Source organism: Diaporthe batatas (assembly GCF_019321695.1).
Source record: "Diaporthe batatas strain CRI 302-4 chromosome Unknown Contig00019, whole genome shotgun sequence".
In the NCBI taxonomy this organism is placed as follows: domain Eukaryota; kingdom Fungi; phylum Ascomycota; class Sordariomycetes; order Diaporthales; family Diaporthaceae; genus Diaporthe; species Diaporthe batatas.
In genome coordinates, this window is record NW_025408566.1 from 453487 (window position 1) to 479186 (window position 25700).

General features: G+C 55.8%; 8 protein-coding genes across 8 annotated transcripts; 4 read left to right on the forward strand and 4 right to left on the reverse strand.

Annotated features, from left to right (window-relative positions):
• Positions 1–1983: 1983 nt before the first annotated feature.
• KVR01_012423 (uncharacterized protein) lies at positions 1984–5020 on the forward strand (the record flags this gene model as incomplete). The annotated part of the gene is made up of 2 exons (XM_044783556.1): positions 1984–2802; positions 2859–5020. The coding sequence occupies 2 exons, from the start codon at positions 1984–1986 to the stop codon at positions 4548–4550; spliced, it is 2511 nt and encodes an 836-aa protein (XP_044638611.1). The 3' UTR covers positions 4551–5020.
• Positions 5021–5499: 479 nt separating this feature from the next.
• Positions 5500–7906, reverse strand: KVR01_012473 (uncharacterized protein). Its single transcript, XM_044788467.1, has 3 exons — positions 7461–7906; positions 7003–7402; positions 5500–6918 (listed from the first exon to the last, which is right to left on the reverse strand). Exons 1-3 carry the CDS (start codon positions 7532–7534, stop codon positions 6253–6255), a joined length of 1140 nt encoding a protein of 379 aa, XP_044638661.1. The 5' UTR covers positions 7535–7906; the 3' UTR covers positions 5500–6252.
• A 294-nt stretch (positions 7907–8200) lies between these two features.
• On the reverse strand, positions 8201–10071 carry KVR01_012447 (uncharacterized protein; the record flags this gene model as incomplete). The annotated part of the gene is made up of 3 exons (XM_044788988.1): positions 8201–9034; positions 9117–9756; positions 9842–10071. 3 exons carry the CDS (start codon positions 10069–10071, stop codon positions 8201–8203), a joined length of 1704 nt encoding a protein of 567 aa, XP_044638635.1.
• A 327-nt stretch (positions 10072–10398) lies between these two features.
• KVR01_012510 (uncharacterized protein) lies at positions 10399–11594 on the reverse strand. Its single transcript, XM_044792661.1, has 3 exons — positions 11317–11594; positions 11133–11243; positions 10399–11048 (listed from the first exon to the last, which is right to left on the reverse strand). Exons 1-3 carry the CDS (start codon positions 11380–11382, stop codon positions 10893–10895), a joined length of 333 nt encoding a protein of 110 aa, XP_044638698.1. The 5' UTR covers positions 11383–11594; the 3' UTR covers positions 10399–10892.
• Positions 11595–11647: 53 nt separating this feature from the next.
• Positions 11648–12998, forward strand: KVR01_012426 (uncharacterized protein). Its single transcript, XM_044782647.1, has one exon. The coding sequence runs from the start codon at positions 12095–12097 to the stop codon at positions 12785–12787; it is 693 nt and encodes a 230-aa protein (XP_044638614.1). The 5' UTR covers positions 11648–12094; the 3' UTR covers positions 12788–12998.
• Positions 12999–13209: 211 nt separating this feature from the next.
• KVR01_012351 (uncharacterized protein) lies at positions 13210–14472 on the reverse strand (the record flags this gene model as incomplete). Its single annotated transcript, XM_044793072.1, has 2 exons — positions 14297–14472; positions 13210–14235 (listed from the first exon to the last, which is right to left on the reverse strand). The coding sequence occupies exons 1-2, from the start codon at positions 14396–14398 to the stop codon at positions 13210–13212; spliced, it is 1128 nt and encodes a 375-aa protein (XP_044638539.1). The 5' UTR covers positions 14399–14472.
• A 1891-nt stretch (positions 14473–16363) lies between these two features.
• On the forward strand, positions 16364–20264 carry KVR01_012471 (uncharacterized protein; the record flags this gene model as incomplete). Its single annotated transcript, XM_044783698.1, has 5 exons — positions 16364–16441; positions 17828–18088; positions 18200–18325; positions 18498–18526; positions 20192–20264. The coding sequence occupies 5 exons, from the start codon at positions 16364–16366 to the stop codon at positions 20262–20264; spliced, it is 567 nt and encodes a 188-aa protein (XP_044638659.1).
• A 3395-nt stretch (positions 20265–23659) lies between these two features.
• Positions 23660–24004, forward strand: KVR01_012319 (uncharacterized protein; the record flags this gene model as incomplete). Its single annotated transcript, XM_044786476.1, has 1 exon — positions 23660–24004. One exon carries the CDS (start codon positions 23660–23662, stop codon positions 24002–24004), a length of 345 nt encoding a protein of 114 aa, XP_044638507.1.
• Between the last annotated feature and the right edge of the window lie 1696 nt (positions 24005–25700).

The following is a 25700-nucleotide window of genomic DNA, read 5'->3' on the forward strand; positions in this document are numbered from 1 at the left end:
TAAACTTTCGGCATCTGCAGCCCTCGACGCAGGGCCTGCATGACCAGCGCGCCATATCCTGCCGTGAAGTGCCCTCCGACTGGATGGTCCAGTGGTTTTACGTACCCAACAAACCACACAGCAACATTACAGCAGCATTCGTTCTACTACTGCCACACCGAACCACGACCAGCAACCAGAGTCGCACCTGTTCGTCAAGAGCGGTTCGCATCTGCCGAAGAACACCACCAGGACGCTATTGATTCCAGCAACGCAAATACTTGCCCCACTCCCTGCTCTACCGGCAGCATGCCACTCAAGTGGCCTTCGCACAGCACGGCCGACCGCAGCACCTGAGTTGGTCCTCCCATCCGATCTCGAGCTCTTGAGGCCCGGCTGCAGGTGCCTGGATGCTTTGCGAAGCTGGGCCAAAGGTTCAGGGGCGGGCAGGGCGCCGAGATGAGACGCGCATCAGGTCACACGGGATACCGTCCATCGACCCCGAGGGCCTCGCTGTCATGTCGTGATGCGTGATGGCAGCTCCAATGCTAGCGGGCACCGGGCACGTCGCAATACTTCTTCCAGCCGACGGCCACTCAGCCATGCACTTCTCGGCATACGCATAGTCTACCTGTCTACCTGCCGCTGGCCAAGGACAGGTTCTAATGCTTCTTCTTCTGTCTGTCAGTCCCCGAGCTCAAGGGCAGCGCGGGATGGATTCCGCGCGCGGCTCCATGTCTCACCTCAACCCTGCCTGTGCACGAGCTCCACGTCGCCCTCGAGACGCGCGCATCATTTCCATTCTGGACCAGCGGGTGGAATGAACACTGATGCTAAATGAGAGCCAGCATTCAACTGGACTCTTTCAGTAGAAACCAGGGCCAGCCGTCAGGCACGGTGTTGAGCTCGTTCCCTGCAGCCGGGCACCTGGCTCTCCACCGTTCGTTCGGTTTGCTTCTGGGCGGGATATCGTGTCAACTTTCTATCTGAGCTGTCACATTTGATGCTCTTTCCACATCGGGCCGCATGCAGGGCCTCGTCCCCTGCATGGGATCAACCTCGGGGCGCCCATGGGATGAGCCCCAGACGGCCCGACGCCTCGCGATCATGGCACCGCGCAGTTAGAATGTGGAATGTGGAACGTGTGCCCAGACTGCCAGACAAGGGCAGCAGATTCCAGAGAAAACGTGATCCGCACACCTGCCGCGTTAAGAGTCAGACTGAGGTCCAACTGGCTGTCCTCTCAGACGTCTTCCGTCGCTGTCCCCCGGTCACGCTTCGTCGGCGCCAGAACGCGTCGAGCTTCCGGAGACTTGAGGCTCACTGACCTCCGAAAGGCTGGGTATCTGCAGGTCATACCGAATCGTACCGAGATTGTTCGTTTGCTCTGCACCTCATCATGCCACGACCGTGGTCATCGACTCCTTGGCCTGCAGGGACTTTTGTCTAGTCCCTTTCGTTGGTGCTTTTTCTCGCCCAGGTAGGAGGAAGCCCTCCGCGTACTTCCGCTCTGCCGCATCATGAACGGACCAACACATGCATGTTGTACCCACATGGTGGCGGTGAAAACGATACCCGAGGGAAGGTTTCCTTTTCTTTCTCCCCTGATGGAGGCTGGGCCTCGTGTACCTAGGGGCGCGGCCGAGCTGCACAGTACAACGGTTAGAGTTTCGGAGGATAGGCCGAAGTCTACATTCTCCATACTTTCGAGTGAAAGTATTAACAGCGCCTTATTTCTTGCCCACCTGCACCAATGTATCCCCCTCATGGGCCATATGTACACCCTTCTCCCTATACTCAATTGGCGAGGATTCTCGGTATCCCACTCTACGCGTCGGCTCCCTGGCTGTGCGCAAGGGCTGCGGGTGGTAACGCGACGCGTTTGGCTACAACGTTGAAAGATCTGCTCCCTTTTGGTCGCCAAATACACCTTTTCTCTCTCTGTATCATCCTCAGCTTCGGCAAATTCCATACATCCACCACAGCAATCTTCATCAGGTCAAAATGGGCCAGCCAAAAGACCTGAAGCTTGCACGGCTTCCTCCGCGTCTGGACACGTTCACAGACATACAAGCCCCGAGTGTCAAGAAAGAGCGAGTCAATGGCAAGGACAAATACAAGTTGACCCCCGCAAGGCCTGGCGTCATTACCATCTTCTCCGATGGTGAGAACGAGAGACCTTGCTCCCCTAGGCCGCAAGCTGTCAAGCGCGAACGCTCGCGTGTCCCGCTCCGTGCCATTGAACAGGACCGTCAGTCTAGCCAGCCTCGCATCAAGCAAGAGCCTTCGGGTGATCAATCTGGACCACAGCGACTTCACGGGCAGACGAGACATGCTGCTGTTGCCTCTGATACAAGACGAGCTCGGGTTGATGAGCAGTTACGTCGGCGACAGTCTCAGCAAAGATCGCATCCTCCAAGCGACTCATCTTCATCCTCGGACTCTTCGGGATCTGATAGCTCAGACTCGTCGGAATCTGAAGACGGGTCCGATTCGTGTTCGGACTCGAGCTCAAGCGAGGACTCATCATCTGATGATGATGCAAGCGCCAGCGTGTATCAACCAACTACGCCTGCTTCCAGCATAGGATCAAGCCCACTCAGGACACGGGGTAAGGAGACTGGCGTCCAACGAGCTTCTGTCAACCTGGTGGGTGCGTCTCCGTCTCGGCGCTCACTGCAGAACGCACCGTCAATTGGATCCGGGCACGCACCATTGGACTTCTTCATTGACCTACCTGCGAATTCCTTGCGGGGAGCCTCGGCCCTCCCTGGCCCGTCAAGATCTCACATCTCGGCGACGGTAGAGCCAACTGGTGCTCAGGTAGGCTGACATCACCGCATTCATTATCGGGATAAATGACTGAGTTGCTGGAATAGGCCGAGCGTACCGCTCATTCCACTCACCACCGACCCAGCAATAGTTCGCCCGTCGTCCTGGGGTTCATGCCCATCAATCGTGCATCTCCGCCGCCCCGAAATGCCCCCACAGAACCGCGAGCCATGCGAATTGCCGAGACTCATCCCGCCAGTGCGCCGGTTGATTCCACACGGAAGCACAGTGAGTCCGTGAGTAAGTCAGTGCCAGGACCCTCGTCGCTGCCTCTCCGTGGCCCTCGATTTGCCAAAGACACCTCCCAGCAGAAAGGTGAGCAAAGACGTGGGCCAGCACGATCCGGTCGCATCATGCAAAGCGTTGAGCAGCCGCCCGTAGAGTCAATCAGCATCAGCAACCCACCAGCGAATGAATTGTCTCGCCGTGGGTCGAGGGTGGTAACCCCTGGCCCATCTACCCGCCGGACTGCGCCTCCACCTGCGTCTCCTGGAATTTTTGTGACGCCGCGAGCTGTGTCCGTAAGAATAGCTCCATCTGTTGGAACTCATGGTCCTTCGCAAAGTGCGTTGCGTGGACAAGGGAAGAGGACCTTCGACGAGGCTGCGGGTGCAGACTCAGGGTCCAAGGCTGCGGAGTGGGAGAGGATGCTGGCGAGAATTCAGAACCACGAAAAAGAAATGGAGCAGCAAAGGGCCCTGCTGGAAGATACGAAGCGGCTGCTTGCCGAGCAGAAGTCACGGATCGATGATCTCGAGCAGCGACGACGGCAGCCTGAGGAGTTTGTACGAGATTCTGCACCACAGGCCGTCGAAGAGCCAGCTGTTGATAGCCCTCTTCCGAATGTTGCCCATCAAGATTCCCCCCCTGCGCCCGTTCCTTGCCGCCAATCCGAGAGAAGAGAGGAACGGCAGCGGCAAGATACCTGTCAGTCCGAGAGGAGAGACAAGCGCAAGCGACGGAGATCATCCCGCGTGGCTCGAGTCCGCCTGCTGGAACGGGAGCGAGAGCGGATCGAGCAAGAGAGGCAGGAAGACCTCGAGCTGGAGCAACAGCTGGAGCAGGAGCAACGCCGCCAAGCCGAACGGATTCAGTGTGCGGCGAGAAGCCTACAGAACAATACCCGACAGGCACAAGCCCTATCACGCCCAGCTCAAAGAATGCTAGACGCTATCCAAATACGGATCCAGCACGATGTCTTCAACCGCCCCTTATCAGGCCTCAACCCCAGGGTCGAATTTGACGATCGCGACCGTCACCACATCAGCGAGGCGACTGCGTTCCTGATGCGGCTTCCGCAGGCGTTCATCCTGGCCCGTCTCTGCAGGCTCATCGAGGGTAAGGACTTTTTCGAGACGACGCACCTCGGGAGCACGCACCTGGGCTGCTGGGTGGTGTCGAGGCGGGCGGCGTGCGACCTGCGCATGAAGCTGACGGACTCCGGGGAGACGCACAGCTTCTCGTTCTCCCGCCTGGCCGTGCGTCTATGGCACGACGAGCAGTCCCTCTACAGCCTGCTGCAGCACCAGAGCCAGAAGCTCAAGGCCGGACACACCTGCCACGTGGATGCGTGCATGCGCCCCGACCACATTGTCATCGAGACCGACCGCGTTGCTGGTGAGCGCCGGAAGTGCAAGGCCCGCGGCAGGTGCTACGGCCACAAGACCGTCCACAAGGATGGCACCAGGCAGGTGCGGAAGCCGTGTATCTTTTTCCCGCGGGGGGTGTTTGTGAGGTAGTGGGTCTGGGTGTTGTGTTCGTGTGGACTGGTGGGCGAGGCAAGCGATTCCTGTCCACGAGTCCCCGTCGATTATTCTAAAGGGGGCGAGCACATCTGCTATTGATAGTGCTGCTCGTGGATGCATCCGTTGGCTCTCCCATGGTCTTCCACGGTGGGCTTCCGAGCTTGCGTCAGTCAACTCATGGCTTGACTGCACCTTATTCCGGCCCCACATGCCACCATCCGATCCGGTGTCCCTTTTGGTCTGTTCTGCTTTCAGGAAATCCCCTGATGTCATCTTTGTTTTTGTTTTCCGGGACGGGAGGGGGCGGTTATTGTTGTCGTTGTTTCAATTGTCACCAAAAGCATTCCAACCAGCAAAGCAGCAGACATGGGCATCCGGCTCCGGGAAGGGACACAAAAGCTCTCACTGTAATGTATTCATGAAGTTATCAGGCAAAATTTCACAGTATTGGTAGTCAAAACGCGGCGCTGCGCCGTCATTCTGTGGCACGCACAACACACAAGCACCTTCAGAGTCGAACGTGATTATGTACAAGTCTGTCTTGAGCTGTGGAGAAATCACGCAACGAATGGTACTTATTTCTAGCGGGTAGACATGAAAGTCGTTTAATCAATGTAGGTTAGCAGTAGTGCAAGCTGAAACTCGATGCTCTTTTTTTCCTAAGTGGAGGTAGCGTTCAGGCAGCACAGTGATGTGTACCTAGATATCCAGCCTCAAACACATCAAGGCAGACAACAAATGTATGATTTTTGAGTTTTTACATCATCGCACGCAGTTCACCAGGTATCTATCTACAAGTCCTACAGCTTAAGGATTACCATTTATACTTTCTTCTCCGAGAAAATAGAACCACACCATGGCCACTCCTGGCATCCCTTCTTCCAAAGCGCGGACTGATCGAGTGGCACGCTGTCTCTGTTCTGAACGGAGAGCACCGTGGCCTTGGGGCCCTTCTAAACGCATTCATGCGGCAGCCCGTACAGATCTTTTGAGGTCACTGGCATGCTCAGGGCATCCTTTGAGTCTGTTTCCGCGGCATGAGTGCCAGGAACAATTTTCCAGCGTGTAGAAATATCGGTCACAATAGCACACGAATAGGAGGCATCGCCAACAGTTTGGCTGGTGCTGTTTGAATGACTCACTCGGAATGAATAGGTGCCGAGAATTCCATGTTCTCGTGGCATGGTTCAAGTGAGGCGGATGACACCAAAACAGGGAATCTGAGGCTCAACTGCAACACAGCTGTACCCGCCAGGCGTTTGATGCAGGACTTGGTCCACCTGGACACCCATATGATGGTACAGCTCATTTTATTCATCAAAGACCATGTATATCTTGGTCAATTTTCGCTAAGCCAGTATGTGATATCTCTCTCTCCCTGTCCAAATGACTCCAAAGTTCGCCCGGTACGCCGATTGAGAGAACAAAGCACACACACACTGTCAGCCTCCACCCTCGGGGTGACTTGAAAGAATGGCAATCTTCAGCCCGCGCCCCCAGCATACGGGCTTCCCAAAGGTAGAATGACCGAGCCTTTCAACCATCATACAGTAGACCTGCCCTCCCGCAGGACTTGTCTGGCGCAGCCTTGCAAGGCCGGCTGCTGGGGCGACACCAGATCAGGAATAACAGGTGCTGGTGAGGACAAGCCGGCACGTACAAGAGTACAGGAGCGTTATCCTTTGCCCCGTTTGCATCACTTCTGGTCCTCGAAAGCCAGCTTCTTGCTGGGGCTGCTGGCCGCAGAGCCTCCACCCCGCTGGCTCGGGTCCAGCCCGCGCTCGCGCATCGCCCTCTCCGCAGCCTCGCGGGCCGTAGGCGCCTGCTGGTGGTGCAGGTGGTGCCGGGTGTGGGCGCCGTGCTGGGTCTCGCGCAGGGAGCTGGTATAGCCCGGGCCGGACACGGGGACGGGCCCGCTGTTGGTCGTGTCCACGAACGCGTCCTCGTCGGCGCCGCCTGGTGTGGCATCTGACGCCACGCCGTCGATGAAGCGCGCGTCCCTCCTCTCGGTTGAGGCGCTGGCGTCCTCGCGGTCCAGCCTCTGCTGCCTCGCGGCCAGCATCGCCCCCTCGCTCAGGCCAGAGCTGCTCCTCTGCAGGCCTTCCATGCCGGGCAGGGGCCGCCGCACGTAGATGGGGCCGGATATGGTGCTGTTGGCGCCCTCGCCAAACCCGACCAGGCTGGCGGAGCCGTCGTCGCTCATGTTGTCGTCCTGCTCGGCCTGGCCGACGCTGCGGCTGGTCAAGTCCTCGTCGACGTCCATGTCCGGCTGCTCGTTGTGACCGGTGCCCACGTAGCCGCTAGCCGAGTCGACCTCCGTGTCACGCGCAAAGTTGGTATCTGTGCTCATCATGTCGATGTCCTGTTGAAGCATGGTTGTCAGCGAAGGCGCCACGGACCACAAAGCATCACGCGCTGTGCCGACTGGCTGGCCAGGTATACTTGCACTCTCGGTCGCCGAGGCAGTGCCGGACGTAGACATCTTGGTCACGGCGACCGGCTGTCCGTTGGAGTCGAAATAGGCCGGGGCACCCTGGATCAGGGGCGCGATGGGGCGGTGGGTGGTATGTGGGAAGACGGCGGAGGTAGGGGTGGTCTGAGGGCTGTTGCTGTTGCGGGCGGGGGCGGCGGAGCCGGCGCTGGGAGGAGAGCGCAGCTGATTGACATTGGAGAGGCCGGCGAGGCGCGAGATGCGGTCGGCGCGCTCGGCCTCGAGGCTGCCCTGGGAGGAATGCTGCTGGTGGCCGGGGTGGTGGGTTGTGGCAGTGGCGTGACCGCGGTGGCCGTCCCTGATGGCGGTGGTGGAGAGGGCCGAGAGGGAGGTTGTCGTCGAGGTGGGAGTGCCGCTGTTGGTTCAGGCAGGTCAGTCACCAGTGCTGCTGGGGGCAATGGGGGGTAGCTCACGGCATCTCTGAGGGCGTGTCCGGGTTGGAGGGCGGCTGGGGGATGTTGATGAGGGTGGGATGTGGTTGCGCCATGACGAATCACGATGGGAGGAGTCGGGCTGCGACTGCGACGGTGTCTGGTATCTGTGCGCGACGAGGTCGTCGCCGGTGTTGCGTGGAGAAAGTGGGTGCGACGGCGATGTCGAGTGATGTCGAGTGATGTCGCGCAGTCAAGTCGGTCAGGCAGACAAGGGGTGACGGCACAAATGGATGGATGGATGGATGGATGGATGGGCGAATGGACATGGACGGGTGCAGACGTAGATGCAGATGCGGTCTTTGTCCAAAGAGGTGAAGGTCCAACTCCCAAAGTCAGCCTGGGCGGCCTGGCCCTGGACTGTCTGGTTGGCCTGCATGGGTGATTCGAGGCGGGAAGTTGTTGTCAGTCTCCCCTGGACATCCCAGCTCGCCTTGCGCTTGAACGACCGCTCTACCGCAGGCCTCAGCTCAGCTCAAGCTGCCCTGGCCAGCCAGAGTACCTCCCGCATTAAGCGCATCGACCGAGTGACGTAAGGCTTGGGACCCCTGCCCGCCCTGTCACTCACCAGTCGGGGACTCGGGGCCGTCAGTGCCCCACACTCGGACACTGCAACTCGAACAGTACCAGTCTGAGCCAGTCTAGCAGCTGTCTAGGCGAGAAACATCTTGTATTATCTATCTGCTACCTCGCTGCGCCCACGTGCCACGCCAACAGAAGCCTCAGAAAGTGATCAACACCGCCTCAGCGTCGCCAACCAGGACGCTCTCCCCCGGCGCCCACGTCTCGGTCACCTCCTCCCCCTGGACGAGCCCTTCCTTGCTCACGCTCCGTCCTGCAAAAGTTATGTCCGTCTGCCCAAGGTCCTTGACGTCGCTCCCGGACGCCGTGAGCCGTCGAACCGTCCCACGCGTCTGGATCCTCTCGGGCAGCGTCACACTGATCGACGGCCGGGTGTAGTTGGCCGTCGAGTTGTACGGCTCCAGGTTCAGGATGATGACCGAGTCGATGGCGTGCGACGGTCCTGTCCTGTACAGCGCATACGCCGTCAGCGTCTCCTCCGCAATCAGCGCGTGGACCACCTTCTTGGGCGCCCCGTCGCCCGAGTAGTACGGCGAGTAGGCCCCGGCCGACTCGTTTTGGCCCGACGACACCTCTCCGTTGCCGATGGCAGTAGCCAGGACCCACGCGCCGTAGTACGACGGCCGCACAAGCGCACTATGGTTGGTCGCGCCCTCGTATGGCGCCCACAGGCTGTAGCGGTAGGGCGTGCCCATGTGGAAATACATGCCCCCTACCGCCGAGATGTTGGACGCGATGAAGAGCGTGTAGTCCAGATACCACAGCGCCGTGCCGAAGACATTGGAGACGCCGTCGCGACCTTGGCATGAGATGGAGTTGGTCTCGCCAATCACATAGGTTATGCCATGCGTCCCGTCAACATACGGCGCCATCTGCTGGTGGGGAAACGCGCGGTTGGCCATGTTGGTGTGGTTGAGGAGGTTCTGCCGCAGCGTCGAAATCTCCTTGGTCGAGGCGCAGTTGGAGCCATGGTACTAACCCAAGCAATAAATGCTTCATCAGTCAAGCTCTCGAAACACAACTGGGGGGTTAGCGGGCTAATCCCTCGGGACTCACGTCGTGCTGCGAAGTACTCCTGATCTGCTGCTTCCTGTTGATCCCCAGGTCCAACACAACCTCCGAGTTCCATGGCGTGTTGATGGTCTTGTTCCCACTCCCCATGAACGTGCCCATCTGGAAGATCGGCTGGGACTGAGAACTGTCCTCGCTGCCGCCCCAGATAGCCTCCTCGATCAGATCAGTGTACATGAGGTACTCCTCCGTGTACAGCTCCGGCCCCCACTCGTCGCTCCGATACCTGCCTCCCCACCGTTCCATCTCGTTGCTGATCTCATAGGCATACAACAGTTCCGACCCGAGCGTGTCCCACACGCGCTTCGCCACGTCGACCGTGGACGCCACGCCCGCGGAGCTGTTGTCGCGGTAGTTGAGGTCGTAGATGAACCGCGTGCCCTTGGGCGACGTCAGGAACGCCTCGAACCACGCCGGCCCGATGTTGGTCAGGCTGGGCTGGTCGGTGCGGGCGCCCTCGAGGCCGGTGTTGGTCGACCCGTTCCAGTGGTTCTCGACGGCGAGCTCCTGGCTGGCGTTGAAGACTGCCACGTTGGCCGTCGAGCCGCCCGCGCGGATGATTATGGGGGACCCGGACAGGCTCTGCAGGTTCTCCAGAAGATTGTATGAGAGCTGGTTTGGTGTTCTGAAAAGAGCACCCATCAGCTTGCACGTCTCTGCGTCTCGCACATATGTAGCCAGGCAGGCCACTTGGCCGAGGTCTCACGTACGTCAGGTTCCCAAAGTAGTCCGCCATGTAGGAGAACTCGATGGAGAGGGATTGCCATGACCCGTCAATGGGCCGCTTCACGGAATACAGCCGCAACGGCACATTCAAGGCCAGGTCACGGCGTATGTCGGAAGAGTTGCCACCCCGCCGGCTCTGGCGCCCTGTATGTTGTAAGGCGGCACTCAGCGGAAGCAGAGTGGAGACAACAGGAAGTGCCAGCGAAGGCAACATCTTGAATCCTGGCTAATATTGTGCCCTTATGTTCTGGGTTCTGATCTGAGCGGTAGCAGCAAGGAAGTGGATCAAGCCATATACATGCTGAAGCTCTTGATACTACTTATGTGGCTCTGCGGCGAGCCGCCCAGAGAAGTGCTAGAACCATTCGTCCGTCATTCAAGCGACGGGCCCGGAGGATAATTTCCAATTCTGGACAGGGTCTGGGGTAGCATGGGGTTGTCTTGAGCCCCAGGTCTTGGTCTAGCGGGGGTGCATGTCCGTAAGCCGCCATATCTCGTGGTAAATTGAAGCGAGTCAGAGTGACAACGGTGGCCGGGAGGGGTAAGGAGGACACCGATCCGGGATGCCAAGATATCGGCATAACCGCTTCATCGCAGACAGCTTCTGTTGAATCCTTCTTTCTACGGTGGGGAACAAGGGAGTGGCATGCCAATAACCCGAGATGCCAGACTAGTTTTGAGTACAGTGTCAAGGCAGAACTCAAGTCTGAGCGAAGGTGGTGGGGCAGACGATAGTATCATTGCTAGCTTGCCCGAAGCAGTAGTGAGATTTGGCTTTTTAACTTCAACTGAGCCGTTGATGAATGGCTTGCAAGTTGCATCAGACTTTTTAGAGTTCTATGGATGGGAAGCTTAGGAAAGAAGCCGTGCTGGGGAGGCTAAATGCATTTTGTCCGCCAGCCAGGTTGAGACAAGGTAATATTTCTGCACACTTATCATGGCCCAACTCCTCCGCGAGGCGCTTCATCCTCCACGGGTCCATCGTCGAAGCCACCTCCAGAAACCAACTGTGTTTCCTTCCAAATGGCACACCCATCAGAACACCCCAGGGGTAAAGTCAACGACCTGTGCCGTCGCAACGACACCATCGAGGCTCTTGACAAAGGCCAGGTGAGCCGGGTCTTCATTCAGATAATACTCCCGGTCCTTCTCATTCTCAAACTCGCTGATGAACACATGTGATATGCCGTTCTAGAGGTGTTTTGGATCAGCCTCACGCAAGCATGCTCTTCGTTGCCTCCACCCGGATCCAATGTTTTAGGACTTGGAGCTTACCTGCTTTCCCTCGGGGCTGTTGTCCTTGCCTCCTGTTCCCGTCTTGACATACGGCTGCTTGGTCTCCGGGTGGATACAGTTGTCTTTGAGGGCCAGCATTGCATCACAGGCCTATCCAAAATCCGAATCAGCAGCTGTCTATTTCACAGGCACGGCTCAGTAGACGGGTTGTCACACCACTCACTTTCTGGACGTCTTCGGGAGGAGCCAGAGGCTCGAAGGCAAACATCACAATATGGACGATCCCCATGATTGCCGGTCGGTAGTAATGGTTATTTGCAATGGGATGTTATTCTGGTTAAATGGGTTGGACGTTGTTGTTGAAAATGACAGATGATGGCGATCCGAGTCTGGTGTCGAGGGTGGGATTAAACGTCATCATGCCCCGCAGCGCATTCCCGGAGGGAGTGAGTATCACAACCCTCCGACAGATCGGAAGACCATCACCAGACCATACGAAAATAGAACCCGGGCAAGGTCACACTTTGTTGCTCTTGCATGCCCGCAATTATCTGTCCCGGCACTTTTCTTGCAGCGCCTGTTCAGGGAGGGTCTGCAGGGCCGGAATTTGACCCGGGATTCCTTTTCCGAATTCACAACAGTCAGAGAACAAGCGGCCAACTGAAACGGATGTAAACAAGTGTGCTCCCGGTCTTATTCTAACCGGTCCGCTTCTATTGCGTATACGTCTGGAGACATACATGACACCTCCATACAATGGTAAACGCTCAACTTGAAGACCTTCACAAAATGACAACTATTTTGGTCGAAAAGCATGAAGGGTTAGGGTATTTAAATGCGTCGTGCCTTTGCTGACCTCCAGATCCTCCTGTTTGTCGTCATGGTCTGCCCATGAGGGCACCTGATATTCGACCGTGTGTCCCGGTGGTGTGACGATCTCATAGAATTGGCGGAAAAGACCCATCATCCCTCGCTGCATCTCAAAACGGTACCGTAGCAGAATGGACGCCCACACAATGCGAGACGCAGAGCTCGTCTACAACTACCACCGCACGCGGATGCCCCTCCCCGCCAGCGCAGACGCCGTCTTCTGCCTCTGCAGCCTAGACGTCCGCGTCGCCCACCGGGCGGCGCAGCTGCACCTCGACGGCCACGGGCGCTACCTCATCTTCTCGGGCGGCTCCGGGAAGCTGACCGAGGGCCGCTTCACCAGGCCCGAGGCAGAGGTCTTTGCCGACATCGCCCGGGCCCAGGGCGTGCCCGAGGGCGCCATCATCGTCGAGCCGCGGTCGACCAACACCGGTGAGAACGTGCGCTTCACGCACGACCTGCTGCGCCGGCGGGGCCTGCTCGGGGGCGAGGGCGGGATCCGGTCGTTCATCCTCGTGCAGAAGCCGTACATGGAGAGGAGGACCTATGCTACCTTCATGAGGCAGTGGCCGGGCATTGACCGCGCAGGCGTCGGTGGCGGCGAGGCGGTTGAGTTCAGCGTGACTTCGCCACAGCTCGAGTTTGCAGAGTATCCGGACGAGGGCAACCCGCGGGATCTGGTCACCAACATCATGGTTGGGGATCTGATCAGGATTCGAGACTATCCCGCCAAGGGGTACCAGATACAACAAGATATCCCGGAGGATGTCTGGGAGGCTGGTCAGAGGTTAATTGCGGCAGGATTCAACGAGCATCTTCCTTGATGCCTGTTGGGATCTGCGTCTGCACCGGTGTACAGCTCAGAAGTCCAGGTACTAATAGAGGAGCTGAACTGAGGCACAACGCTTTAGACTTGGTTGTCTTGGGTCTTGGTTCTCTAACATACTTAAAACTTAATTCTATTGTACTACAAAGTTTCATATGTGTAGTATAGTATCAAGTGACTCTATTAATAATAACAGTAAATGGATTGCATTCAAGAGGGAAAGGTGTAAGATCTACAAATCATTTAGAGTAAAGCTGAGACAAAAGTCAATAATATTGCTTGTTCATATATACAACGCACAAGAAAATACCACGATACTCCTTCCACATGAATACATACTCGAATTCAAATCCGCCACGGCCGGCACCGTTGAATACAGTTCAAGATGCTTTCTATCCTTCACGGCTGGCCCTCAACAGATTACTTCCAGGTTGTGCTTACAGTCGCAGCTGTTGAACAGCCGCGAGGCACCGTGTACGACCTGTTCGGGTCGCTCTCCCACGTCGGGGTCCCGCTGGACGGCACGTTGACAAACTTGTACTCGAAAGTCTGCCCCGCTGCCAGAGTCAGCGTGCTGGACCAAAGGTTGTTGGAACTCGTGTACTGCGCTGCGGAGAGGGCCGGCGCCGACGAGACGTCCCAGTTCCCGAGGGCCGGGATCGAGCCCACGATCTTGATTGTCTGGCCCGGTGTCGTCTTGACGATCTCGTTGAACGTCACGGCGACGTTTTGGGCAACCGCACAGCCTGAGCCGGAGGTCGTCGCCGGAGGGGGGCTGGTTCCGCTCCCGCCACCAGATATTGCAATGTCGGCGCAGGTAAGGTAGACCTGACCCGTCTGGAACGAGTTCCAGCGGAAGGAGAGGAGGGTGTGGTTCGACACGTAGTCGGGGATCTTGACCTTCTTGGTCACCTTGTATCCACCGGCTATGGTGGTGAAGCAAGAACCGAGCGGCGCGTTGTCAACGCCCTGGCACGCTCGTCGGCTGTCGGCCTGGAACGCGTTGCACGTGAACCAGTCGTTCCTCCAACAGGGCTGCCCTTCTGAACAGTCAGGGCTGTAGCCGCAGGTCTGGCCTGACACATCCGTGCATTTCAGGGTGCCTCGCTGGAAGCAATCCTCGGCGGCCTGCTTCTCCGCGTCGGTGGGCAGGTAATTCGGATTTGTGAACTTGTCGACCAGCTCCTGGTCCTGGCAGATCCTGTAGCTGAACATCCCGCCGTGGTCTCCGTTGTTGTCGACGCACCATTCCACGTCAACCGTCTGACCGGGCGTGTATGTTGCCACTGGGGAGTTGCCCCAGTTGGCGGACGGCTGGTTGTAGTCAACGCTCACTCGGGCGTTATAACCGCAAGGCCCGCTGCGCCCGACAGTGGCTGCGGTGACGTTTGGCCAGGCTTCGACGGGCTCGCGAATAGTGCACTCGGGGCAGGTGTCTATGCCAGCCTGCATGCATCATGTGAGTAGACGAGGACGAGGAGTTGGGTCCAGATGTCTTTTCCCGTACCTCCGAACCAAGCCGTGTACGGCTGGAGGGAATGGTTAAGTATCCATGCCCAAGAGCGGACGTCACGAGACTGGCAAAGGCCAATGCAGATGTTGACTTCATCGTTGAGAGACCAAGTCGCGGTGCGGGGATGACTGATATTGATGCTTCGTCGCACACTTCGAATGCAATCTCGGCGAGTGGATGGCAATGTCTTCCAGGTCCATTTCGAATTCTATCAAACACCTCACCACCTTTATATCCAGCAACAGCCAACTTAGAGTTGACACTTTTCCACGCGCGCTCTCGTGATGCCACTATTCGCGATCGAGACTCAACCATCCCGCCGCACAATATCTGTCCAGGTGACCACATGTGCAGACAGCGCCGAGATACCCCCAAGCGAAGCGGCCCTACCCGCACTCGATTGCCCGGATCTAAGCTTGTCCCAGGTGCGGGAGCATGCCTCCGGGGCACATTTTCGATTAGTGCCGGGCCTCATATCTGGAACTGGAAACCAGCGCGGGGTGAGTAGGGCCGTGATGTGGCCGGCATCCGATGCATGCCACGCCCCCGATTTCCTCGGCCCGCATTCTCGACCGTTCGGACGCTGCCGCGATGTGTGGCAAAACCTTCGCCTTGAAGAGAAACACGGCACGTAAACGCATCCCACGTGCCCTTTACCAGAGGTTTTGTGGCCGGCAGGACCAAAGGCGGCATTCCGACCTGCGGAACGGATGACCTGTCAAGAGTCACAGGCAAATGGCCAACTTTGGAAGGCAATGTATCACGACACCCACGGGGTTGAAATAAGAAGGACCGAGGATGAGTTTCTAGCCACGAATTTCCAGCTCAGGATTGCTGTGCAGGATTCTGTCCGCAGACATGAGGGCCGCCTGCAGTCAAAAGTGCCGAAGAACGACCGCCTCACGAGGTTGTGAATACCCGGGCTCAATGTGCTTGGCAGCGTCGTTACTTAGTCAGTGTCTGTTCAACTCTTTTGAAACGCTGCGTCAAAGAGGTTTAGTCCTCACGCCCTGCGAGGTTTCCAGCGTAAACGTTGGCGATTTACACCTCTGAAGGGAGCCCGGCGACGACCTTGTCTGCGAGGCCGCCGAGTATGAACGCTCTGCGCTTTCAGAGCCTCTGGCAATGACCATGGGCATAGTTTGAACGACCCCAAACTTTTCCTCGACTTTGGAGAGCAGATTCTGTGGTGACACGCTATACCGTGGAGGTTGTCGTGATGGTCCACACCACGTTGCCAGTTATCTCGGTGTCATTCAGTTCAAGTTGACCTGGGCCCAAGAGGTGAGACTCCAAGCCACGCACCAGGCAGCCAATACGTTGCTGTCGGACAGCCTCTTCACCGACCGCAAATCATGACCAAAGCGAGTAGTTAGCCTGGACGGCACACGGCTCACGGCACACGACTCACAGCTGACAGCTGATCTCTCGGGGCCAACACATCCAAGCAAGCCACATCACGAGTGCATTTGGCCGGAGCAGATAGCACTGGTGCAAGATGAAGGACCGAATACATCGGTCAGGTGGGACACGTGCCAATATATTCGAAAGGCTTCCGGGCAGATACTGGATGATGATGATGATGTGCGTTCATGTCCTGGTGACGTTAGCAGACTTCGTGTAGGGGGTTGAAAAGTAGCACTTGAGGCCTTACATGTAAGTTTGTGCTGCCGACATCACCGATCTTACCGTAGGCACCGCCGGTACTAGTAGAGGATAATGGTCTTTCGGCGTTGGAGAGAACCAAATATCTGCCGACTGTGGACTTTCTATCGGTACCAACTGCCCAGGTGGATTCCCATATCACCCGTGGACCAAGTTTCGTTCCGCGAGTGGTTGTATTTCCATTATGGCCGCCAATAGATCGCAGAAGTGCCTGTTTGCTTCGGTTCTCGTGAGGTTTCGATTCCTAGGAGGGAGAGCTCTCGATGGAGTACTCCTACGGGGGCTGGCTGGCGGCGGCTGTCACTGCCGAATCTCGAGCGACCTCGGGAGGAAGCAGTTGTCTTCCTCGTATACGTGGATGCCAGCTACTCAACCGCATTTAGGCACGACCTATTGATGCAGTGTGCTGGATTCTCACAATTTCCTCGATACCGGGTTGAAGGTAGGGAAATACCGAAGCTGGCATCAATTGGTGTTTCTCTCGAGTGAGCTACTTGGTAAAAGTAAAACCGAAACTCGCCGTCGAATATCAGTCATATTATTAACCAACAACTGAATGGAAAGAGTTGTTCGAGTCGCAAGACTCGACTGCCATCTGGAGAACTTCTGTAAAGATGCGGTATATGTGTGCTTGCTATTATTGCAGGGGCGCTTCAAATGTTGGAAAATTGCCCATTCGGCCCAAGTGCTGTTGGCTCATGCATGTGAAGATAAGGAGTGTCTATTATCAATCTGGGGGTGAATTCTATTGCCAGGATCTCACTTTCAGGGTAACGAGTGTCCAGGACGACTCAGGAGCTTTCAAGCCTGAGGAGCCTGGGAGCCTGGGTGCTCTCTCTAGACCATCCGGACCATTTGCAATTTTGGGTTCTATTTCACTAGTGGCGGCTGACGCAGCCGAGGAAAGGTGAGGATGCCACATTGAGTGGTATCGTGTGGAGAGCGACGGCATGGATATCCTTGACCTGTCAGTGTCTAATCTCAGGACCAGATGGCAGTAGTTGCAGATGTTTCTGAAGATCAACCATGATCAAGTGCCACTTGGCCAACCCTGCCCAAGTGTGATGTGCCCAGTCCAATCGCATCAGCCTGTCCAGATGCCGGCAGCATCGAAGCCGTCGCGGTCATAATCCTGTTTCTGATCCTCCCTTGCCTCCATATCATACCGGAACCTTTACAGACACGGGTTTGAGCCATCAGGAATAAGCTCAAACTAATGTTCAGATGGTTCCCCATCGAACGTTGGAGGAACCCTTCGGCAGCGATGCATGAACCCACACACTCACCGCGCGAGGAACACCATATCCAAATGAAGCCTCGCGGTGTCACTGTATGAGCAGTGCAAATGTGTTGACTCTGTCAAGAGCCGCTAGGCAGATGGAAATTGGGATTTTCTCCGACGCGCCAACGCGAGCTGCACCTTTATTTTCCACACTGTTTCAAGCGCGACTAGGGCTGTCACCTTTCCCTGGTGGCGCGGACTCTAGTGCCGTGAACCCATGCAGTCCACGGCAGATCACATCCAGGATTACGGCGTGCGGGCCAGCTGCGGGCCAACGGGCTCACCGTCTCGCAGTCCTGAGTTCCTGGGTGCGGTAGGCTAGCCCCGAATTTCCCGGTCCTGCCCCGGAACACCCGTTGCCCGCTTCGGGTCTGTGATACGACCACCGCCCACTCCAGGCCTCTGATTTGCTGGGTGGCTAGGATCAGAGGGGCTGGATTTCCAGCTTGGCCTGCTGTTGATGGCATTCCTGGTTTTGATATAGCTCAATGTATCCTCTTCTGTTATCTCCTCCGCGTCTCGCTGTCGACCCGGATCGGATGGTCTCCACGACTCTCTCGCGCTGCGGCCACCTGGAGACACACACGGATCGTGCTCTGCCTGCGGCGGGCGTCCTCAGGATGGACTCATTGGCGTCCGGCGAACAAATTCAAGCTGTTGCTTACCAGCTGCCGTCTCTCTCGCCCAAAGGACTCAGCTTCGCCACCGACGCGGTCGGGATTGCTCTCGGGGTCATCGCCATCATCGCTCTTTTTCTACGCCTTTACGTTCGCCTTGGGTTCTCGACAGGTCTGAGCAGACCTCTGGGTCCAGACGATTACCTAGCTGCATTTGGAACTGTGAGTTGCCCCTTTAGAGCCACCGCTCTTCCAGCCGGAGCGAGAAGGTCTCTCTACTCCAGGGCTGTGAAAATATGCGACGAAATTGACCATGGAATCTCAACCTGGCAGCTCACATTCGCGGCTGCAATCGTGTTCACCGTTTACGCCACCCGCTATGGGCTTGGTACACCGGACTCGGAACTTCCTTCGCCACTTTATCGGATCCGAGCCGCTGAATACGTGATGTACTGGGAGGTTTTGTATCTTCTGTCATCCTGTATGGCCAAGTGTGCCATTGGGCTCACTTGCATGCGACTCGATACGCGGAGACGATTTGTCATCCCAATGTCTATCAACGTGTCGGTTGTGGTAGTCGTTACGCTGTTGGCGCTGATCTACATCTTTGCCACATGTCGCCCCCTTGCAGCAACATGGAATCCCTTACTGTAAGCTTCAGTAACCTGGGCCTTGCTTGGCGAGGATGACTGCAAAACGCAGGCATCCCAAACACGGCATCGTGGACTTGTAGAACTGATCTGAAATTAGGGGCTCATGCCAAGAGACACTGGGAGAGACAACTTTCAGCTATCTCGTCTTCATGACCCAGCTGGCCACAGACTGGATCTTGGTCTTGATTCCGTCTATTATCGTGGTAGCAACGCGAATGAGGCGCCACCCAAAACTGCTAGCCACAGGCGTGCTAGGGTTTGGCATTCTTGCAAGTATCTCTGCGTGCTTCCGTGTGCCTTATTTGAGGTATAGGGACATGCATGAATATCCAGACGACTTCTTACGTGAGTTGTGTGCCCTGCCAGTGCATCTGATCCGATTCTGGCAACTATGACTAACCGAGATTGTGTTTGTATAGACCATCTAGGAGTTATCAACATGTCCTCAAATATCGAATGCGGTTTGGGAGTGATAGCATCTTCGCTGCCTCCTCTACACACGTTGCTCAGGTGTTGCGAATCATCTTCGAACGTACAGTTCACTGGCGGAGTAAGTGAAATATATATCCACAACACCCACATGCTGTCTCAATATATTGGACGAGGGTTTGGGATTTCAACTGACAGTATACATCAGAACGGGAGTTTCCTCAGGCGAAGACACCTTCACTCTGCACTCAAGCTTGACTCATTAAATAAGCATGCCGGTATGTACCACGCGTCGGCTTCACGCGCCTCTCGTGGACGAGAGCTCGATAGAGATGACGACGCTTCGAGCCTCAGAGGCATCATAATGAGAACAGAAGTTCGCGTCGTTTCGTCTTAGTGACCGTCGATAATCAATAATGAATAATACCCTCGAAGTTTGACTCGATGAAAACATGAACAGTCTTGGATTGTGTTTGTACGGCAATGCTTGCTTCCCTTGATGCTCCAATTAAACAACATGAAAGAATTGTCGTTTGGCCACGTTCAAGCTGCCGGAGCGGTGATGCTGCCCGCTCTGCCAAGTACACGGGCCCCGAGTACCTGCATTACAAGCACATAGAGCTCTACCTGGAGGCAGAGGCAGGGGCTGGCGGCGGCGGCGAGCCCCGTTTCCAGGATCTTCAGGCTGTCGTCACGCTCAAATATTACAAGAGCCACAAGGACAAGCACAACGCATCACAGGTCAAATACCTCCAGCCTCTCAATACTCAATCTATTCATATCTACCCAATCGCCTTACTAATAGTTCATACACTCCATAACGGCCTAGTCCACAGCACCACAATAGGGGAGGTTCTCACCCACACTACAGCCCAGTCTAACCTTCACATTAAGTGGAAGTACCCTAAAAGCCCTATCCTCACTGCCTTTATAAGGGGATCTAGCTGTTATAATATGGATACTATCTAGGATCTACACCTACTCGCTTCATAATAGCGCAATCCGGGACTTTACCCACCTGGACAAGGCTGCCGGGCAGGCTTCGTTGCCGAGTGTCGACAATACCAGGAGGTTTACAGGCCACACTTTCAAGACCATGCAACAAAGAGTCACGGAAAAGTATGCTGGTAATATCACCCACAACTTCTACAACGCAAGGGCCGAAAATAGGGGTGTTAACCACAACCAGGAACCAAAATTCGCCATCAGCGGCGGTGGGGAGGACTACTAGGACATGATCAAGAAGCCCATACAAGCCAGCGAGATCCAGGAATATATCGACAAGTGCAAGCCCGGCCGGGAGCCTGCCTCTTTAACGCACACTGGCAGCGAGCGGAGAACCATGGGCGACCACGTCCGGCGTAAGCGGGCCGCGGCCCTGGACGCAGAGCCAAAGATGGTGGCGCCAGCACCATCATCTCTCTATTCTGCACCCCCGGCGCCACAGCCACCGCCTCACTCACCACCCGCGAGAGGCATGCCGCCGACGGTCGAGGCTGGCGCAGAAGACGCATCTATCGCCGGTGCGTCATCATTGCCAAGCCCACACCGCAGCAGCCGCGTCAGTACAGCTGCCACCACCACTGCTGCTTCCGGTGAGGGGTGAAACTGCTACTGTTAGCAAGGACCTCGACTTCCTGTCCAAAATCGATCCGGCCCTTCTGGATGAGGGGACACTGGAGTCCCTCCGTGTGGACGACACAGACGTGGAGGCTCTCCAAGCCCTCATCAATCCCGGCGCCGTCGGGGTGCAGGAGGACGGGAATGGGGTAGAAGACCAGGCGGTCCTCGAAGGCGCGGCTTCGGGTCTTGCCGCCGCCCAAGGCAACGACATTGAGGAGGCTACCCGCGTGTTGTTCGGCCAGGATGAGCTTAATAGCTGGACGGCGTCCAAAAGCCACCCAGGGTGGATCGATACCTACGCAAGGTACAATGTCGTAAACAACCAAATGTTCGCCGGCTAGTAGAAGAAATTTTCTAAAGGGTATACGTCCTTTAATGATTCCATCGGCCGCTACTCAGTCAGGGGGGACTCCCACGATAAGCCCACGCCTTTCTTCTTCAAATACCGCCAGACCAAGGCTTGCGACTGCAGCACCATCCACACATGGACTCGCATGAGAATACCTGCAGGACGGAACTCGTCAAGGCGAGAACCGCGGATATACCTGATGCGGATTTCCTCAGATGCACCCACCCCGGTTGTACCTTCAAGACTGCTGGAGGCAAAAATGCTCTGCACCACCACATCAAGAGATTACACGACTACACCCCTCAGGCGTGTAAGGACTGCAATAACGGGGTCATCTATCAGACGGATAGTTTGCTTCGAAGACACAGGACCAAGGCGCACAGCGGCAGATGGCCCTCGGGTTGTCTCTTTCCTGGGTGCCATGAGATGCGACAGTTCGACGCATACGCTTCTCTGGTCCGATATCTACGTGGGAAACACGGCCTCTCGACACCGGAGTCCTATGCCCCGTACCTACCGCATACCGAAAAAAAGGAGTGGGTCAATCACGAGTGCGTCGTTGCGACATGTACCAACAAGACACAATTTGCCCGAAAAAAGGCTCTGGTTGCTCATCTCCGAAGCAAACATGAAATGAGCCTCAAGGAAGCGAATGAACTAGTTGATCGTGAGGCCCGTATAAAGACCGTGATGGTTGCTCCAAAGCCATATGCCATAGGGGCTAGCAGCAACGGTAACAAGAACAGGCCGAGTAACAAGCAGGCCTCTCTCGTGGCCCCCGGCAAGGAGAATGAACCACCGCCTGCTTTGGACGGCACCCAAGGACAGCCCCGTGGGGATACGGTTGGCGGTGCCGAGCCCAAGCCGAAGAAGCCCAGGGTCAAGAAGAGCTAGTCCTGGCTGCACAACAGCGGCGTAGGCACGGGCGGCGAGCATTGTTTGTTGATGAGCCCCGGGTGAGGATGGGGCTGCCTGCGTGTCTTCAATTAATATATTATTAAAGCTAGGGTGAATTTACTAGGAGGATTAACAACTAGTATTGCTCTCCAGAGAGGAATACAGACGGGAGGTTAGATAATAATTGTTGCTAACTTAATCAAAGGAGGGGGAGGGGAGGCGGATATTGTTGTATATGCTTGGCTGTCCAACTTAGTGGTTTCGTTTTTAATCCCCATACGTGTAAAATATACATGGCGCTTTATACAATAGTAAACGCTTAAGACCCAGTGTTTAAAGAAATATAGTGCTAATAACAGTGGAAAGAGAATATAGTATGTGGGTATGTGGCTGAGCCTCGTACTATATAGATAAGGCTGGAAGGCATCGCTCCCGACGGTACTGTACTAGAATTGTCGATATAAGTAGCTTAAGGGCTAATAGCTGGTAAAGCAGTCATACGGTGAGACTAGAATAGTCTCTCAAAATGGCCCCTATAAGAAGTGGCTGTCCAACTTATTAATTAAAAATAGTTAGGCGAGGGCTATATCAATTCACACGATCTTGCACACACCGCCCTTGTCAACAGAGATAGGAGTAACTAGTTTAAAAGTCGAGAATATAACGAATAGATAAACAGTTGCATAAATAATATAATGTGGCCGAAGCCCTGCAACTGATTAATCACGGCTTGGTTGCCGTGCAGCGTCGACTGATTCCAGTCCTCCGATGGATGAGACCACTCTGCGGTAGGTTCTACGGATGAGCGAGAGCGAGACAGAGAGCTCATCCTAAGAAATGAGACAACAACACTTAGGAATTGAGGCATGCGGAGTTTCATAGTCTGTGCAGCCATCGAGGTCCTGCCTAGTATCAATTTGTAATCGTCGTCATTGTTCATGGCAGCACGGGACGAGCCAGACCACCTCAGGCATCGTGCCCGGCATCGTGCCCTGTGCCGATCTGCCGTGTGCCGATCGAATTTCTAAAAGTGTTTGCTCATGTAACCCCACGGAGGCGCTCTTCACAGACTGCTCAAGTTTCGCAGGGCAAACCTCTTGTTTCGATCATGTGCTAAGACCATGCACAAGTCTTTGCAACGAAACCAGGCGCTGACTCTGCGCCACCATCTCCAAGTCCCCAAGTGCTAGGCATTGGACAACGCCAGACACAATATTCCGCCACGGACACGTTGATTCGCAGGGCCGTCTGGGCATTTGGGACCGGACGCCTGGGCATTTGAGCGCCCGGCCCAATTGCTTGTAGAGTTCAAACCCACTATTTCGCCAGATTTTTCGGACCAAAACGGCTGCGACACGAGCGAGATCGTCTGAACGGCAATTCTGATTCTTGTGTTGTTAAGGACTACGGACGAGGCTCATCAGGCTGGTTACCGGCCAGACGACGCATGGCCCGTGTCCCCGTCCTCCCGGTTTCACAGCTTTAGAACCCTTAACACTACACCTCTTGGGATGAATATGGGCTCGATCCCAATGGTGCAACACGCTCGTTTTCGGGAAATGCCAAGGCATAAAAAGGAAAGACAGTGCACGTGTGGCAAATGGGTATCTGGGTCTCTATAGAAATTTCCCAGAGGAATATATTACAGTCATTTAAATCCAGCATTGAGCAGCGCTCTGTTCATCCCTCACTTGTACGTACAATTTACAGAAGTCCTCGAATATTCAATTTTTAATTCAACGACCGGGTAAAAATCAACAACCCAAAGCAAAAGATCCCATAGCTTCAAACCACCCACATTTCAATTCTTCAACAGTCAAGACAACCAACCCCCTAGTCAACATGAAGTTCATCACGGCGACAATCTGTTTCCTAGCAGCCAGTGCCGTCGCACTGCAAGATCCACGTGCGCCAGTTGACAACATCCTGCCCCGAGCTGAGGCTGCATCCTCAACCGCCAAGGCCAAGGCCAAGGCAACAGGCGCCGCAGCTGGCGCGAAGGCATCGGGCGCAAAGGCACCGGCCGCAAAGGCAACCGGGCCGTCAAGAGCAGCCAGTGCAGGCGCTGCAAAGGCAACAGGCGCGGCCAAGGGCAAGGGCAAGGCCAAGGGCAAGGCCAATGCTGGAGCCCAGGCTGGAGGAAAAGGGAAGGGCAAGAAGGGCAAGAAGGCAAAGAACGATGCCTAGTTAAATCTGTTTCTGCGGGGGCTGGCTGGATCTATCCTTTCAGATATGACTTGGTGTGAAGACTGGCATTTTCCTTTCCTACGAGTATTAGAATTCCCTCCGGCACGGCTACGATATCAGCTGTTTGGCTCGCGGCGTTGTGGTGTTTATTGCTACCTAGGTAGTAATTCATTGTGTGATAACATAGGAGCCTGTCGTCAAGTACGAGTAATACAATGTGGTGTACCCGAATGATTTGATGGCACAGAAGCATCAAAATCTTACTTGTTACAGTCATGCATTTATGCTTTCAACCCCCGAGACTTGAATTGCACACACTTTCTGAAGTCGGACTTGAGCGTCTCGAGACCAGGGTTGGCACCTGGGGTATGTGTCGCGGGGGAATGCCGACGTCACCTGTCTTCCTTCGTTCATTGAGATCCGGTGCATCAGGTAAGAGTACAGTAGCCAACTGTGGACGGGCAGATGTATGTTGAAGGACCAATTGGTGGTATACACGAAGGAACACCACTGGCAGTGATTGCAAGCTAGTCTAACAACAAGAGTCCCACCATACTGCAGTGTGAATGCTGTTGTTGACCTCAGAATGTCGTTGATTTCTTGCCAGGTGAGGAACTTGCCGTGAGCGGTGACGGGGGAAGAGGACATGCATGGATCCCACATGCACCAGCCTCTGCCCAGGAATCGGGCTCACCGCGAGGGCCTGGGCACAACGCGGGGCAGGTCGTCCAAAGTTTCTGTGTCCCGATCCCGAGGCTCATTTCCTCCGCTCTGCCAAGTATTGAAGAGATGGAGTCGGTTGTGGAGGGGCGAGTCAGGTGTTCAATGCTGGGCCAGCCTGCCTGATTCTGCACGTCGAACCATTTACTGGCCGTATAACATGACGCAGAATATTTCTCGCTATTATTTGTGCAGAACTAATATCCGTGCTGTGAGCGATACTATAGTACTATGTAGACTAATAAGTGAATTACACAGTTAGTGGCTGGCTGGGGAAGCTGGCCCACCCCCCACGCCTTGGCAAAAGAAAGAGGCCGATGTTTAGCCATCGGGGCAGGGGTGGCCAAGTGGCCTGCATGCAGGTGCGTGATGGCGTTGATTGAGGCTTTTCGTGGGGAGACAGGCCTGATAGGGCCCATGCATCCCCACATTTCGGCATTCCAGAACTGGAGAGAGCGGGCAGGGCCACAGTGCTTGGCAGGGCAGGGGCGCCCCAGAACTCACGAGGGAGCGGGTTCTGCGGGTCTGCGGGTCTGGAGAAAGAGCAATCTGGGGCGCGGGTGGATTTATGCTGTCAGGCTCACCCCACCATCTCCGCGAAAACCCAGCCTGCCACTCGTTTCCTCGTTTCCTCTGCTGCCGCCGCCCTGCCTGCCTTCACGCATGCTGTTGGTGGTATGTGGTACCCTCTTGAAACACCCAGGCGGTCTGATACCCGTCAGGCATGCGTTTTCCACAGATTGCCATGGCAAAAGATGGCCATCTCGGGCGTGGGCGACGCACATGACCGCCACGGCATCGACGGTTGACGATGCAGGCGGAGAAATACACGAATACACGACTGCTCGCTTGGCCGTATCCGGTAAAGCAGGTGGGCTCCCACATCCCAAAGCCCCATCCTCTCGGCCCCTTTACGGCGCCACGAAAAACCACGCCGACGGTTCCAAGGCGTGGCCCCCGGACTTCTTCCACCCTC

Bases quoted from the DNA above. Each gene is read 5' to 3' on its own strand.
- KVR01_012510 (XM_044792661.1), bottom strand. From the start codon at position 11,382: ATGGGGATCGTCCATATTGTGATGTTTGCCTTCGAGCCTCTGGCTCCT. The intron at 11,244-11,316 runs GTGAGTGGTGTG...GATTTTGGATAG, and splicing joins CTCCCGAAGACGTCCAGAAA to GCCTGTGATGCAATGCTGGC. The intron at 11,049-11,132 runs GTAAGCTCCAAG...AAACACCTCTAG, and splicing joins ACAGCCCCGAGGGAAAGCAG to AACGGCATATCACATGTGTT.
- KVR01_012473 (XM_044788467.1), bottom strand. From the start codon at position 7,534: ATGGCGCAACCACATCCCACCCTCATCAACATCCCCCAGCCGCCCTCC. The intron at 7,403-7,460 runs GTGAGCTACCCC...CTGAACCAACAG, and splicing joins GACACGCCCTCAGAGATGCC to CGGCACTCCCACCTCGACGA. The intron at 6,919-7,002 runs GCAAGTATACCT...ATGCTTCAACAG, and splicing joins CTGCCTCGGCGACCGAGAGT to GACATCGACATGATGAGCAC.
- KVR01_012426 (XM_044782647.1), top strand. From the start codon at position 12,095: ATGGACGCCCACACAATGCGAGACGCAGAGCTCGTCTACAACTACCAC.